We start from the raw sequence: 18,055 nt of genomic DNA on the forward strand, positions 1-18,055 counted from the left end.
ATAAAACTCCCAAACTTAACCCCCTCATCATAAAACTCCTAACCTTAACCCCTCATCAAAAAACTCCTAACCTTAACCCCCTCATCATAAAACTCCGAACCTTAACCCCCTCATCATAAAACTCCTAACCTTAACCCCCTTATCATAAAACTCCTAACCTTAACCCCCTCATCACAAAACTCCTAACCTTAACCCCCTCATCATAAAACTCCTAACCTTAACCCCCTCATCATAAAACTCCTAACCTTAACCCCCTCACCATAAAACTCCTAACCTTAACCCCCTCACCATAAAACTCCTAACCTTAACCCCCTCATCATAAAACTCCGAACCTTAACCCCCTCATCATAAAACTCCTAACCTTAACCCCCTCATCATAAAACTCCTAACCTTAACCCCCTCATCATAAAACTCCTAACCTTACCTTAAAACCACTAACCTTAAACCCCTAACCTTGCCCTAAAAACCTTAACCCCCTCATCATAAAACTCCTAACCTTAACCCCCTCATCATAAAACTCCTAACCTTAACCCCCTCATCATAAAACTCCTACCCTTAACCCCCTCATCATAAAACTCCTAACCTTAACCCCCTCATCATAAAACTCCTTACCTTAACCCCCTCATCATAAAACTCCGAACCTTAACCCCCTCATCATAAAACTCCTAACGTTAACCCCCCTCATCATAAAACTCCTAACCTTAACCCCCTCATCATAAAACTCCTAACCTTAACCCCTCATCATAAAACTCCTAACCTTAACCCCTCATCATAAAACTCCTAACCTTAACCCCCTCATCATAAAACTCCTAACCTTAACCCCCTCATCATAAAACTCCTAACCTTAACCCCTCATCATAAAACTCCTAACCTTAACCCCTCATCATAAAACTCCTAACCTTAATCCCCTCATCATAAAACTCCTAACCTTAACCCCCCTCATCATAAAACTTCTAACATTAACCCCCTCATCATAAAACTCCTAACCTTAACCCCTCATCATAAAACTCCTAACCTTAACCCCCCCATCATAAAACTCCTAACCTTAACCTACTCATCATAAAACTCCTAACCTTAACCCCTCATCATAAAACTCCTAACCTTAACCCCCCTCATCATAAAACTTCTAACATTAACCCCCTCATCATAAAACTCCTAACCTTAACCCCCTCATCATAAAACTCCTAACCTTAACCCCCTAACCTTTACCCCTTCCTTACCTTAACCCCTAACTGTACCCCTTATCTTAAAACCACCAACTTTAACCCCCTAACCTTACCCCTTATCCTAAAAACCTTAACTCATTACCCTAAAACCTACAATTTTAACCCTTACCCTTAAACCATGAACTTTAACCCCTTACCCTGAAGCCCCTAATGCTAACGCTAATCACTTAACTTCATGGCAAAATGGCTTGTGGCTGGCTGTTCTTGGCGGCTGAATGGTAGGGGCAAAGTGACGACGGTGGCGAAAGGTCCCATTACATTGATACACTAGTAGATAAAGAAGACCTTTATGTGAACCACTCCCTAACACAATTCTCCTATTAAACCGTCCTTGGTATAGAGAATGGAGTCTCATAGTAACATTTTTAAGCCCTTCAGTAATTACAGCTGCTCATCCCCATTTTCCAACAATATTGCTTTCCAACCCCAATCAAACATTGATAAAAATAAACAAAACAAATCCAAAAATGGGTAATTACTACATATAATCCACAGGGAACGTGTCTCAATAGTGTAATTTTTATGGATTATTTTAGGCTTTACTGTTTACAAGAAGAATGAGCTTAAGGGTACTGAAAGTACAGTATATGTAATACTTTATATAATTATATAGTGCAGCACATTCCTTTTTTTGAGGGGGAAGAAGTACTGTGTTTCCCCATCAAACCGGAGATACCACTCAAAACCAAGACATTATTTACCTTTCTACCGCATTTCCAACGAACGGCCTTCCCTCTTTCCCATTCTTCTCTTGTAATTTCAGCGGCTTTTCTTCCTGTATGCTTTGCATGTCTTGCTGGGTCCTTTCCCCGGGACGGCGAATGTGGACCAGAGTCAGTGGTGTTTCGTGGCTCAGAGGCCCCACCCGCCGGCAGTGCAGCAAGCGCTGGTAAGCTGTGCGGAAGTCCCTATTCAGAGCAGCATATAAGATTGGGTTGAGGGCTGAGTTGGCATAGCCCAACCACAGCACTATTAAGCAGGCTGTCTCATCAACTTCTATCTCATTCACTCCTTGGTAAGTGAACACAGTGAAATAGGGGAACCAGCAGATGATGAAAGCCCCCATCACAGCTGCCAAAGTTACAGTAGCTTTATGCTCTCGGACTGTGGGTAGTACAGGGTTTACAGTATTGCTGCAGTTGGCATGATTAATCCTTTTGGCTTGCTCCCTAGCAATTTTGAAGATCCTGTAGTACATGAGACACATGATCACTAAGGGGAGGTAGAATGTTAGCAAAGCATCTACTAAAACATACTCCTTGTTCAGCTCCAGCTTACACTCATTGTCTCCATAATTCTGGATAGACTTATCTTTTGTATTCCAACCCAGGTGAATGGGAAGGAAGGACACCATAAGGGATACCACCCATATCACACCCATAGCAATGGCCACTCGAGTGGGAGTCACAAACATTGAGTAGCGTAGAGGAGCAGTGACACCGTAGTAGCGGTCCAAGCTGATCATGAATAGATTCAGGATAGAGGCTGTACACAACATAACATCCAGGCTGGTGTAGATGTTGCAGAACGTAGCCCCGAAAGGCCATTCTTCATGTAACAGATTCAAGGCTGAGAAGGGTAGCACCAGAAGACCCAACAGAAGGTCAGTTATAGCTAATGAGACGATAAAGCAGTTTGTCATGCTACGGAGCCTGCGATCAAAGCCAACAGCCAGGCAAACCACCACATTGCCACATATGGTGGTAATGATGATCAGAACAAGGATGACACCAATGAGCACATTATAAAGGACTGTCCTCCAGCATGTAACAACTGAATCCTTAAGGTCGTCACCCATGACAGGAGAACACATTGCTTTATATCTGCAGTTCCTCTCTCTCTGTTCGTTGCAGAGAGCTATAACCACAGTGGGTGTTTGTACTCCAGCTATTGCCTGAGCTCAGTTTCTGTGGGCTGTCCCCAGTGATAAGCAGATTTTGAAAAATATTACAGGCTGTTTTCGGAGACTCAGAATTTCATCCAATATCAAATATGTTGAAGCTATTTCAAGGAGTGAAAACTTTGACTTTAACCTTTTTGCTAAAGGGGGGTCCAGCAATGCACTCTTCTGCTTTGCATTGCTGGACCCCTTCAGCAGAAAATGGGTTACAATAACCCCAAGGCAGCTACGTACGCCTCTTTTACTGAGCTTGCTGTCAAGAATATAAAGCAGACATTACCCAGAAACATGCGCATACTTGGATATAAATATCCTGGGATTTTCTCGAATTTTCACTCTTCTTTCTTTCTAAACTGCAGTAAGACAAATATCAAGACTTTTTAAGGCAGAGTATTTTTGGAAAGCTTTTTGATTATTCTGCTGTTCTGAAACCAAACTGTGCCTTGGAATGTATCATCCATAGCTGGCAGCATCACATTGAGTAAGTTCTTGAGATATTGCTGCATGGTTCCCCAGCAGGGTAATTCTTTAACGCCTTTACCGATATATATGATGCAAGGAAACACAATCTGGAATAATGACAAAGAAATATATATTTTAATTTTACAAATGTAAAGAAAAAGAGACAAAGTTACTTATATGACAAAGATCCCAATTTAGCACTGTTGTCCTCTAATTTCATTTCTTGTGACCCTTCTTGGTCAAGTCAAACAGGCATGCCAAAGAGCGGGTAAGTACCTTTTCTAAATGTACTGTATGGCAAGTGATAAACCGGAACCTTATTTCAGTCTTTCCAAAGTGTTTTTATCTGTTTGTAACTTGCTGTCAATTCAAAAGAGTAAAAGGGACTGTTTTTCAATTCTCTTATGACACTGTACATTAAGTGAGTCTGTTTATGTACTGTGTTGTGGGGAAATCTCTACTTTGTCTGAATAGGAATTTATATGAGAAATGTCCTTTCCATGTAATCAATTCAGCCAGGCCTTTGTCAATTTCCTTAGAAGATAGATGCTGCATTTATCACTGAACCACTCTGTGCACTGCTTCCTTCAATCCTAAAATGCCAATACTTATGTTTCTGTGAACAAAATCCTTTTTCCTTTTGGGCATGTATGTATATAGCCATATAATGTATTGTTTTCTATTTGAGGCCTCTATTTATTTTAGGATCAATATTACATAATTATTTATTTACCACATATATAGAGAATACTAAAGATGGCATTATTTCTTGTCTAATATTAAAAACAAACTTTGAATTGGCTGTTATTGATATTAAAAGCTAAATTTAAAAGACTGACCTTGTAAACCTTGTCAGATTTGTATAATAGTAACGTAGTAGATGAGGTTGAAAAAAAGGCATATGTCCATCGAATTCAACATATGTTAAATATAGACAACAGATACTTATCCTGCTCTGGAGCAATATACTGTTAATACAAATATATATTAACAGTATATTGCTCCAGAGGAAGGCAAACAAAAAAACATTATCCAATGATGTCCCATAAGGGGAAACAATTAATTCCTTCCTGACTTCAAAAATGGCAATCATATTTCTCCCTGGATCAACGTCCTTCCCATGTTTACTTGTTTGGTTTAATCAAGCAGTGGGGGCTCGGATGTTTGATTTGTCCTATATCTGTTTCCAACTAATCAAGTGACCAGTCGGGAATCTCCTGGACCACGAACAACGGGACTGGGTAGAGGCAGAGGTGTTCACACACCGTATGGGTCTGTCTACTTACCGCGTCCCTCACCATCTGATCCAGGAGTTTAAAGATGCCATTTCCCATGACACCTGCACATTCATTGAGGGGATATTGCAGACCAGAGAGCCCTGTTCACCTTTCACCCCCAGATCTCTGGATCTTTACGTTGTTCCCGGCATGCCGAACAAAGGGCTGTACTCAATCATGCTCCACTCAGTGCACTACCTTGCCCTTGTCACCCACCCTGATATCATCTGGAGGTGCGTACTACCAACAAACGAGGGCGAGATCTGAGTTGGAAAGTCCTCCATGGTGCACTCATCACGGGAGTGTACATAGCCCACTTCACGGACTCCCCCGCCATCTGCCACTTCTGTGGGGAAATGGAGACCATGTACTGTACCATATTTATTTTAGCTGTGCCAGACTGAAGCCCCTCTTATACACCTTGGGGGGCCTTCTCCTGCAATTCTGGCAGCATATTTCCCTTCACCTTTTTATTTGTGGGTGCCAAGAACAATCAACCTAAGGATCTCCTCATCAACCTGCAACTGGCATTGACTAACCTAGCCATTTATAAAACCAGGAAAGAGTGTTTAGAAGGGGAGGTGCCAATAAACATTATGGCCATATTCTGGGCACTCATAAACCCCAACCAACTGACACTCGGTGTTCTGAACTCCCAGACCTGGAACTGCCACTAGATGGAACTAGTTGGAATCAGCTCTGGCTGGAATTCCCCCTATAACTCTGACTGGTATTCTCTTAGCCATAGAACTAACCGGATCTCCCTCCTCACCTTTATACCTCATGCAACAGCATGGAAACATTAATGGAGAGATAAGGCCAGGTGCCTTCAATATGACCCAGCCCCTGATTAGTAGGTTTAATAGGCAACATTAAAAGAGAAACATGAAACCAGTTATATGGAAAAGTCACATGAAACTTTGCAACATTTCCCCTGAACACAGAGTTAACCCCTGCTCCCTGCAGTGCTAGAGCCAGGCTATATACATATATAGCTAAACCCCGTTATAACGCGCCTCGGTATACCGCGATTCGGTTATAACGCGGTTTTCCCGTGGCTCCCGTTTAAAAAAAAAAAAAAAAAATTCATTTTTTTTTTTTTGCACACTGCACACACTGCACACACTGCACACACTCACTGCACACACACTGCTCATTGCTCACACTGCCACACTGCACACACACTGCACACTGCACACACACTGCTCATTGCTCACACTGACACACTGCACACACACTGCACACTGCACACACACTGCTCATTGCTCACACTGCACACACACTGCACACTGCTCACACTGCACACACTGACACTGCACACACACTGCACACACATTGCACACTGCACACACACTGCTCATTGGACACACTGCACACTGCACACACACTGCTCATTGCTCACACTGCACACACTGACACACTGCACACACACTGTACACTGCACACACACTCCTCATTGCTCACACTGCACACACTGCACACACACTGCACACACACTGCACACTGCACACACACTGCTCATTGCTCACACTGCACACACTGACACACTGCACACACATGTACACTGCACACACACTCCTCATTGCTCACACTGCACACACTGACACACTGCACACACACTCACACACACTTACAGACACTCACAGACACTCACACACACTTACGCACACTCACGCACACTCACACACACTCACACACACCCACGCACACTTACGCACACTTACGCACACTCACGCACACTCACGCACACTCACACACACTCACACACACTTACACACACTTAGACACACTTAGACACTCACACACACTTACACACACTTACACACACTTACACACACTTACACACACACTCAGACACTTACACACACTCACAGACACATACACACACTCACACCCACATACACACACCCATATACACACACACACTTTCTCTCCCATATATACATACACACACACACTCTCTCACTCTACACAGACGGGGGGTGGGGTCGGAGCAGAGGAAAGGCCGCGACCAGCACCACCACCCGCTCCCCCCCCTCCTCCCGCGCAGGCAGCGGGAGCGCCAGGGTAGGGACCCCCCGCTACCACCTCCATGCAGGCAGCGGGATCTGAGGTAAGCGGCGACCTGAGGGACATCCCCGCTCCCATCTCCTGCCCCGCGGCCTGTCCCGCGGTGACAGGGGGAAGTGGGGACAGGAGGGACATCCCCGCTCCCATCTCCTGCCCCGCGGCCTGTCCCGCGGTGACAGGGGGAAGCGGGGACAGGAGGGACATCCCCGCTCCCATCTCCTGCCCCGCGGCCTGTCCCGCGGTGACAGGGGGAAGCGGGGACAGGAGGGACATCCCCGCTCCCATCTCCTGCCCCGCGGCCTGTCCCGCGGTGACAGGGGGAAGCGGGGAGCGGAGGGACATGCCCGCTCCCATCTCCTGTCCCGCGGGATGAATATGCGCTAAAGCGCGGCGGCCATTTTTTTTTCTCGCGACCCCGTTAGTAACGCGGTGGTCTCGGGGTGGACCCCGAGACCCGCGTTATAACGGGGTTTAGCTGTACATATATATATATATATATATATATATATATATATATGCAGTGTTCGACAAACCTATACATTTGCTCGCCCCGGGTGAGTGGATTTAACCTTCGGGCGAGTAAATATTGGCCCAAGCAGCACACGTTTGGTACTAGGTGGCGAGTAGATTTTTTTGACTGGCGAGTAGATTTTTTGGTGATTTGTCAACCACTGTATATATGTATATATATATATATATATATATATATATATATTATATATATATATATATATATATATATATATATATATATATATATATACATACATACATATACAGACATACCCTGCATTAACATACGCAATGGGACCGGAGCATGTATGTAAAGCGAAAATGTACTTAAAGTGAAGCACTACCGTTTCACACTTATCGGTGCATGTACTGTACTGCAATCGTTATACACGTGCATAACTGATGTAAATAACGCATTTGTAACAGGCTTTATAGTCTCCCCGCTTGCGCACAGCTTTGGTACAGGTAGGAAGCCGGTATTGCTGTTCAGGACGTGATGACAGGCGCATGCGTGAGCTGGCGTTTGCCTGTTGGGCGATATGTACTTACTCGCGAGTGTACTTAAAGTGAGTGTCCTTAAACCGGGGTATGCCGTATATATATATATATATATATATATATATATATATATATATATACTGTATATATACAGTAAACAGAAGTTTGATATATATAAATCGACAGGTACCCCTACTGTCAGTCTTCGTTTATATAGGTTTAAATCTGGTTTAACATTTAAACATATTCCACCGCCTTTTCTATTTGCTCGATCCCTTCAAAAAAGGAATACAACTCTAAATAATGTAGGAAAAAATGGAGAAGAACTTCTCCACCAGTGCTCAAAATGTATATTATATACTTCTCCATAGATGTGAATAAAAGGCTATGTAGCATAATCTTCAATAATCCTCTCCTCAAATGCACCTTTGTTAGAATGTCCAGGTCTATGAATCTGAGTATTACTGAACTAAGGTCATTGATGCATTTAGTATCCGTTTTACGTCCTACTTCCGGACCTCACGAGGCACCTGTTGGCACGCTGTGAACCGCCATTTCCCTCCCCGCTGGGGGAGACTTCACTCTAAAACTCTAAATAAACTGCCCAGTCATGAGTTTTATCCCAACATGTTTCAGTAATTCAAGCTCCAACATTTTATCTGTCAGGATTCTTGCATTAGCAGTCATGCATTTAACGTTCAGTCACTGGTTGTTAGACTATATACCTGGGCGTTTACATAGTTTAGGCGTATGGTATTCACTTTTAGCAATTAATAAGTAGAATATTAAACATTTCAATAGATTTTTCTTATTTTTTTTTTTTTAACATTCATCTTGAACCGTTTTTCTAGTGCATTTTTCTTTAAAGAAATGTATTCCCGCAGTCATTAGGTTTTGGAAGATGTTAAATCATAGTATAATTTTTGCATTATACAGTTTAAACATATATTGCCTTTTATCTTCAGAAGTTTGATGTATTTAAAATAAAATAAATTCACCTGGCTTCTGTTTCTCTTTCCTTATTATGATTTTCTGAAGACAAAACCTCATCTTGGCTCATAGAGTTGGTTCCGTGCTCTAACAAACAGCAACCACTTATACAGACATTGATCATACCCCTTGTGTTAAATCACATGTGAAGTGTTTTGGATACTTGATACAGATTCATTCTAAGTCTGCAAATCTACAATCTGTTTGATTTGCTAAATCTGGTTATTACTTTATTGGGAAAGATTAGCTAGAAGCTAAGGGGAGGTGATATTTAGGAAGTAATTCTTGAAATCGAATCAATAGCAAAGTAAAAAGAAGCACTTTACTGTGATATTGCCACAATATGACCACACAATATGTAAAGATAATCGCAAAGGTCAGCAATATATGTACTGTACAACTGTGAGTATATTGCTGACCTTTGCGATTATCTATACATATTGTGTTGTCATATTGTGGCAATATCACAGCGAATGGAGTGGGAGAACACAGGGTGGGGGAAGGGAAAGGAATAAAGAAAAGACAAGGGAAAAGGGGGAGGGATCAAGATAAACAAGGGGGGCACCGTTTCAGGGCGGGATGCCACTTCTTCTGGCCCGTTCCCCAAGATCAAAGTGATCAAGGGTACTTCCCTTAAGTCCTATATGGACGGTAACTCCCAACACACTGAACAACTAAAAACAAAATACAGCCAGGTGAGGGGGAGCAGTGCTGTCCTCGGAGGGAGCGGATCCTTCAGGTAAAAGGGGCAGTCCTATGAGGAGAATCACCCACCCAGAGCAGGGAGAGGCTCCATCTCTCCTCTCTCCCTCCCATCCCTATTGTGGGCAGGGGGGGAGGGGGTCAGGAGACAACGCTGGGCAGGATGGGCCTGGGAGCAATGAGATGTACGTGGGGGATATGGTCTAAAAAAGAACTCAATTTGGCCTATCATCTTCCCCTTCAAGTCTGACCCCCCTGTTTGGCAATCTGGACTTCCCCCCGGGATGTGATCCTAGGGATTTCAGACTGTTCAAAGCAGCCAATATAACAAAAGCGTCTGACCTGCTAATCAAAGGACGGCCTATGAAATTTTCCGAAGCACAGAGAAAATATGCCCCTGGGGGTCTCCCCCTATTCGCTGTCCTCCAGATTAGGCACTTTTTAACAACGATCTCCCAAAACGCCAAATTTGAAAGCCTCTCTAACTTTGAAAAGATATGTGCAGTGGGAACATATCGGAAGGGTCTGATCTCTGAGATTTATTTGGGACTAGCACGTGCCTTGATACCCGTCAACCATAGCTATATGCTTAAGTGGACTGCAGACCTCAATATAGAAATAGACAGATAAGATTGGGAAAACATCTGGGATGCCGCAACCAAAACCTCAATTTGTACTACATCAAGGAAAACATTTATACAATTTTATTCCACTGGTACCTCACCCCGAGTAGGCTGAGCCAGGCCTTCCCTGGCCTGTCAGACCTCTGTTGGAGAGGTTGCAGCCAGCAGGGAGACCTGGTGCACATACTGTGGACCTGTCCCGTGCTGGCCCCTTTTTGGCATATGATCCGAACTATGGTGGAGGAGATAAGTGAGGTGGGGGTCCCGCTGGATCCGGTGTCATTTCTGTTGGACAAGCCTATAGAAGGTCTCCCCCCTCAGATCAAAAAATGAACATCCTTTGTACTTACGGCAGCCCGCCGCTCAATAGTGGCAAAATGGAAAAAAACTAGACCACCCAACAGGGAGATGGTCCTCACCAGAATCAGGGAAGTCCGTCTGATGAAACTCCTATCAGCTCAATTAAAACAAGATCTAGACAAATTCAACAAAACCTGGGAAGCTTGGACATATGATTAAACCCCCCATAGAAAATACGAACTCTGTTCTAGAGTTAGGTGGATGTCGAGCCCAGGGCGGCCCTCTCTTATGCCGCTCCATACCCCCTCCTCACCTCCCCCCCATCCCTCCCCCCTCTCTCGCTCCCCTCTTTCTTCCTTTCTCCCTTTTAACTATCCTTATTCCTCTCGAAAAGGGTTCGAGAGGAGGGCTGGATACTTTCGGATCCTAACAGGTTGTGCGGAAGCTATACTATTACCAATCTGTTAAAAAAAAATAACTAATATCTTCTGTACTAGTTTGTCGTGATATGTTATGCTGTACCCTACCTTCCAAAAAAAACAATAATAAAAAAATAATAATACATAATATGGCAACCTATAAGATAATCTAGTGATCCAAGAGTGGTCACTAGTAAATATATGCCCAAACGAGGCTAGTGGCAATTGGACCAAACAACTGTAGAGTATATCTGAAGGATAACCGGTAACTAGCAGAGATAATCTCAAGCAACAATACTATATACGCCAGTAACGCAAGGGTTAATAAAAACTGCTACAGGCTAAGCAAGCCAATAATATCATAGGATCACAGTCAGATAGGCATAAGGTATAACAGCACTGCGAGGCTCAAAGGGCAGTAATGCAGGTGTTAATAAAAAACCTGCTACAGGCTAAGCAAGCCAATAATATAGAATTAGAGTCAGATAGGCATAAGGTATAACCAGCACTGAGAGGCTCAAAGGGCAGTACTGCAGGGGTTAATAACAAAACTGCTAAAGGCTATGCAAGCCAATAATATAGAATTAGAGTCAGATAGGCATAAGGTATAACCAGCACTGAGAGGCTCAAAGGGATTACGTGCACACAGTAGGAGAAACGTCTCAGGATGCAGCACTGGTTACCTGCAAAGTATCCAGTGCTGCTTCCTGAGATGTTTCTGCTACTGGGTGCACGTAATCCCTTTGAGCCTCTCAGTGCTGGTTATACCTTATGACTATCTACCCTGATCCTATGATATTATTGGCTTGCTTAGCCTGTAGCAGTTTTGTTATTAACCAATGCATTACTGCCTTATATAGCATTGTTGCTTGAGATTATCTCTGCCAATTACCGGTTATCCTTGAGATATACTCTACAATTGGTCTAATTGTCACTAGCCCCATTTGGGCATACATTTACTAGTGACCACTCTTGGATCACTAGATTATCTTATAGGTTGCCATATTGTGTATGTTGTTTTTAGTTGTAGGAGTTACCGTCCATATAGGACTTAAGGGAAGTACCCTTGATCACTGTGATGTTGGGGAACAGGCCAGAAGAAGGGGCATCCCGCCCGAAACGGTGCCCCCCTTATTTGTCTTGATCCCGCCCCCTTTTCCCTTGTCTTTTCCTTATGCCCTTCCCTTCCCCCACCCTCTGTTCTCCCACTCCATTTGCTGTTACTCACAGTTGTACGTATATTGCTGACCATTGTGATTATGTATACATATTGTGGCAATATCACAGTAAAACGTCTTTATAACATATTTGTCCTTTACTTTATTTTTCTCATTTGAGTGCTGGGTAATCCCCCCCCCCCCATTTCTTGTTCTATATTGTCCTTTGGCAGGGAACAGGGTCCCTCCACAGTCCTTTTTTTACTCCCTTATATTTTTTGATTGCTGTTTAAACCATATACTTTCTGAAGCAAAGGAGATGCTGTAATTAGCTGATCTTTAAGCTTTACACGGCTGGAATTGAGTTCTTTAATCATGTGTCTGGAACACAGTGTAATTATTAGAAACAATGAGGTGTATTTCAACGTTGCCAACTATCTTCATTTTGGTCACGTTGGAATACCTAATTGAACTGACACAGAATTCCCCTAACACACATTCTAGTTTTAGCTCTTCCCACCTGTGTGTATTCTGATTCACACCAGTAGGTACACATAGCAGTTGTGCTGAAGGTCATCTGCACTACAGTATAGACTAAAGAGCAGCTGAAATGGTTTGAGGCTTTCAGATCTGAATGGCCAGAAATGATGGAGAACACTTGTGAAAGGGGAAAGCCACAGATAAAAGATGACATGTGGCAGATATTTTTGGGGTCCTAGATGATATTCTTTTGTGGGTCTCAGTTTCCACTAAACTTCCTGATTGCACATTTAAATGTGCAATTGTTCAGCAGTTGTGCATTATTGGAGAGATAGTGATGTAAAACGTGTTGCAGGGACTACTTGATATGACAGTCAATGATGTTTCCTAAAAACTGCTTTATAACCTATTAGTGATGCTTGCTATTTTTGAAAATGCGTCTACATTCTTTCCTTAGGCTGCACTTATAGTGCCAGTGACAGCAAAACAAATGCATTGTCGCCGTCGCGTGCGCTTGTAGTAAGCAAGAAGCGATGGAGCGACGGTTTGGTCACGATCGCTGGAAGTCATCTCTATTTCATTTTCCAGCGACCGTCGCCTGACCGTCACGTCGCCGTCACTATAAGAGTAGCCTAAGTTGGGTATGAGCCACCGATGACTGGAATAGACCCTAATAAAGGCACAATCTAATGTTCATTCCAGAATATTTATTTTTGTGTTTTTCATGATTAGACCTCCAGGATTACATTGGCAACACTATCAAATATACCTGAAATTATTACACAATTTTATAACTCCTATAAAGTTTGCATTGCTAAAAGACATATTCTGGAGAATTAATTTCGGTCTATTAATGAAACACAAAAAGCTCTGTATACTGCACATCCTCATACCACTTTGTAAGACACGCAATCAACACCTTTGGTTAATATTACGGTCAAAATAGAAGCTGCATAAAATCAGGCTCATAATTGCATCATTCTGTTCATATCTTCTCAAATCTAAAAACTTGTTCCTCTCATACTACACAGTACATATTAAAGAGAGAGAGAGATAGTTATAACTGTAAATTGCTGCGAATTGCTATAAGTGCTGCCCACGGATCAAATCCTCTCAACTCAAGATGGGAGAAGAAGGATTACCCAGTATTAAAAACTAAACCTATAAACTGCAAAAAAAGCAGAGTTTAAAGAAGGCCCAATTAAAGTGTGCTGTAACATCCTTTGTATTAGTTTGCCGTTCCTCTGTATTTACATTACCGATACTTTGCTTAAAGCAGCAATCCCACCTTTGAATTTATTTTCTGTCTATTTTTTTACATAATTGGAACCAGTGCTGAACAGCGCTATTTTAAGTGTCGGGACACCCTCCCTTCTGGGTCATGAGATAATTAACAGTGTTCTCACTGCAGCTTCCTATGGGTTGACACCAGCAGCCATGTTGGATTCTCCATGAGAAGCACAGGCACCAACCAGGGCAATCAATTATTTCAGGCACCACGTGGAGCTCCGGTGCTAAGGATAGTGAGGTTCAGCACCACAGGACCGGACCCCATGGTTGCAACTATGTGAAAAGATACATTATTTTTTGCTGCGATTGCTGCTTTAATATGCCTCCAAAAACTGTTAAAGTACTGTTCAAACAGTGTCCTCATGCTACTTTCCAGTTTTTTGCGATATTTCCCCAGATGATTTAGAATAATGCTTTGAGTGTACACTGCGATGTAAAGGGTGCAACTATTAACAATCCAATTTTACAGCTAGACAGAACTAGTTAAAGCAGGGGTGGCCAACTCAAGTCCTCAAGGGCCACCAACAGGCCAGGTATTAGGGATATTCCTACTTCAGCACAGGTGAAACAGTCATGGACTGAGCTCAGGGGCTTAGCTATAGCCCGGGCAGCCTGGACGAAGACCGGGGGCCTGCTCAGGGCTGACAGGGGGGGAAGGGGAGAGAAGGAACAGCCAAGGGGGAGATAGAGAGCAGGCAGCAGAGGCCGGGGACGAAACTGAGTCAGAGCTGGAGATCTCTGCCCATCCCTGCTCTCCATGACATCAGGGGGAGGACTTACTATGTGCGGCTGAGGGAAAAGTATGCTGGGTGTATTGGAGTGTCAGTTTGTTGTGTGTGTGTGTTTGTGTGTCAGTTTGCTAGCAGAAGAATCTCATGTCTGTTGGGCAATAAAAAATGTGCACCATAATAGTGGCTGCTATTCTTAAGACACCAATCATGAAAAGCACCTATAAAAGCTCTGACCTTTGAGGAGTATAGAGGTTTCACATGTGGCTGGGATAACACAATTGTCAATTACAGATCCATGCTAAACATACCTAAAAAAACACACAAAACAGATTAAATCCTGTGTCAATTTACTGTGTGTATTCATTCTGTGCTTCAGTATGTTAGTATGCTGTGTGTGTTTGTGTGTAAATTTGTCAGTTACAGTTTGCTCTGTCAGTGTCCTGTGTGTATGTCTCAGTGTCTGTCACTGTGCTGTGTGTGATTCAGTGTCTGTCAGTGTGCTATTTGTGATTCAGTGTCTGTCAGTGTCAGTGTGCTGTGTGTGCCTCAGTGCAAGCAATTGAGGTAACACGTGATAACAATCTTTTTATTAGAGCATTTTAAAAATAGTTTGTGTCATTCTTTACACAGTTGTCTATAGTTAACTGTATTAAAAGAAGTTAACGTGTTGTATGTGATGGTAAGGGTAGCCAGTCTTCATAAATAAAGGTGACGCCTGACTGGTTACCCCTAAAAAACATGTGTCCCCGGTAGCTAAGTAGCACCATAAGCCAGGGACAGTGTATTTGTGTAATGTTCAAATGCATCTGTATATTAAAAGCTGTATGTTCTGTTCCCAAATTTCCCAGCAGATATTAAATCGGGGAGTTTCTGTACATGAGTTTTAAGGGGTATATTTGAGTCAGACTGTGTTCAGAAAATGCATACGGGGTCGGGGACCAAAGTTACCGGTTCTCCGGTAAAAGTACCCGACGAACAGGCAAGGTCTGTGGGTACACGTATGCATATTGGCCCAGCAATATCTCCCTTAAAAACAGAGTATCGGCTCACCACTCAAATGTCTTTATTCAGTATATTTCCCGGCCTGGATTAGCAAGTGGGAAATGTATTTTACTTTGTATTTCATCTCTAGACAGACAGCCCTGGTATTGCCAAGAGGTGCTAGGGTATCTGCTTAGAGATGAGGGATGAAAGGGAAGATGGGTTGTTGAGAGGTGTGAAACAATTTGGTGAGCGGGTAAGGGTGGAGTACTGGGTTCGAAGAACAGGTGCACGACGTGGGTATAGTCCTTGGTCTGCTGGACCTGGTGGAGCCTGCCCAGAGGGAGGCAATGGTTGGATGGGGGAAGCCGCTGTTCGTAGGCGAGATTCCCATTGGCCAATTCATATTTCCCGCTCGCCCGGCTTTTCGAGCCGACTCAACACCCTTCCTCCTCTGACGTCAGCAGCCAGATGAGCCCCCATTCTGATCGGCTGGCTGACTTACGTGCACTGATTGGTCGCCAGCCCCTGCTCCATGTTAGACATCGAACACTGAGGTCTATGTAATAGGACTGGCTGATCAGAGAACCAGACAATCTTGAGGCTTGAGTCGGTGAGGCGCTGGCGGGCTTTTCAAAGTTGCTCTGTTGTGAAACGCAAAGCAACCGGCTTCAGTTTTGGAGCTGGGAAAGCCTACCTAGCTGAGTCTAAGTTAGGCGCTGGGACAAAGTCCTGAGAACAGAATGAAGCGGTCGCGGCGGCACGGCTCTCCCGAAAAGAGTACCGCGTAGCCCGGGACGAGGTCCCGTTCAGGGTAAGCCTTCTATAGCAGGTGCTCTGCACCTATATGAGACCATTTTTCACCCCCAGTAAGTGTGTATTCTTTCTGTATTTTGTGTATTCATTGTGTGTCCGTGGATTTCACCCGAATAAACTTCATTTTATTCCACTACCTTGTTTTACCTATTGAATGTCCACAGCAGGTAAAAAGTGTTAAAAGTGCTGGTCTCCTGTGACACAGTATATTGTACACCAGTGTTTTTCAACCAGGGACACGTGTGTGTGGGGGAAGGCGGGGGGAGGTTATTTTAGTGTGCGTGTAGGTGGTTATTCTAATTTGTGTATGTGGGGGGAGAGGGGGGTACTGTAGTGCAGGGGGGCGTTGTATGTGTGTGTGTGGCCAGGGTGCAGAGGGGGAAATTAAGGTAAGGAGAGGAGGATTGGGGGAGCTTGATTGAGTGTGGATGGGGGGGTGGGTTGCTGAGTGATAGCCGAGGGGGGAGCGGGTGGTCAGGGGAAGGGTATGAGAGGAAAAATTGGGTAGTGAGGAAGAATGAGGGAGGGGGGATAAGAGTGGGGAGATAAATACATGAGGAGAGAGGGGTGACTAGAGGAGAGTGAGGGGGTTCTCGCAGGGCCACCCACATACTGGGGAAGGGGGGGGGGCAATGGAAACTCCTGAATCTACAGAATATGTTCACTCATAATGGGGCCCTGAATTTTTTTCTGCCCGGGGGCCCTGAATATTTTTTTTGCTGGTGGCCCGCACACGTGTAGCAACGTCACTGACTGAGCCACTTGTGCTGAAGCAGGGATATCCTTAAAACCTGACCTGTTGGTGGCCCCACCTCTGAGTTAAGCACTGTCCACAAAGTGTGTCCCAAACTCAACTGTTCTGATCCTATAACTAAGTCACTGAGATCATATTCTTACACTTCTATTATCTGCCAGTTGTATTAGTGCTCCCCTGTAGATAAATAGCAATACATTTTAAATGGAGCAAAGAAGCATTTAGGTGCAAACTTATTTGACACTCCTTGTCTAAGAAATCTGCATGAAATGTATGAAAAGGATAATAAGAAAAAAGAAAGCATTGTCATATTTAACTTAGATACTGTAAGTTAATCACTTACAAGCTCCTTTGTTTTTATAGTGTACTTGATAAATTGACCCCATAGTGTCAGTTAACTCCGGTTTGACATTTCTCATTTGAGTTCCAAGTATTGATAACCTTGTAAAGTATCACATAAAATCTCCGTCTTTGAGTTTTGTCTTAATCTTTTTTGGTAACTGTGACGGAGCGGCCTGTAGGTGAGGTCAGATACGAGTCCACACATGCATTTTTGGGTAAACCAAAATAATGAGTGGTTTTATTATCCACAAAAACAACAAACTCATTGGGGCTACTGCCCCTTTAAGGCAAAACACAAAATCATAAAACAAACACCTACTCAATGTTAGGAGACTAAATAAACATTACTCTGGCTCTTTCTATTTGGGCTGCCAGCTAAGATGGTTACCAACCCCAAAACATATGAACCAAGATTAGGGAATAATATATAGTCTTATCTGGCTGATGTTTCTCCCAGGAAAGTATTTTGCCCTACCCGTGCAGGTTTCTCTGCTATGTGGGGCTTTTGGTTCCCCACTGTTGCC

At 43.5% G+C, this 18,055-nt stretch overlaps 1 protein-coding gene across 3 annotated transcripts in view; it reads right to left on the minus strand.

The window, feature by feature from the left end:
- HRH2 (histamine receptor H2) overlaps nucleotides 1-18,055 on the minus strand; it is a 93,227-nt gene that overhangs the window by 65,078 nt on the left and 10,094 nt on the right. For all 3 annotated transcript variants that reach the window (XR_012801731.1, XR_012801732.1, XM_075600888.1), the window contains exon 2: nucleotides 1,928-3,695. Coding sequence is in view for 1 of the 3 variants with exons in the window: in XM_075600888.1 (XP_075457003.1) it covers nucleotides 1,928-3,039 (1,112 nt within the window). In the remaining 2 variants the exon portion in view is untranslated. The remainder of the gene's footprint in view (nucleotides 1-1,927; nucleotides 3,696-18,055) is intronic.

The sequence above is a fragment of the Ascaphus truei genome, chromosome 5 (assembly GCF_040206685.1).
Source record: "Ascaphus truei isolate aAscTru1 chromosome 5, aAscTru1.hap1, whole genome shotgun sequence".
In the NCBI taxonomy this organism is placed as follows: domain Eukaryota; kingdom Metazoa; phylum Chordata; class Amphibia; order Anura; family Ascaphidae; genus Ascaphus; species Ascaphus truei.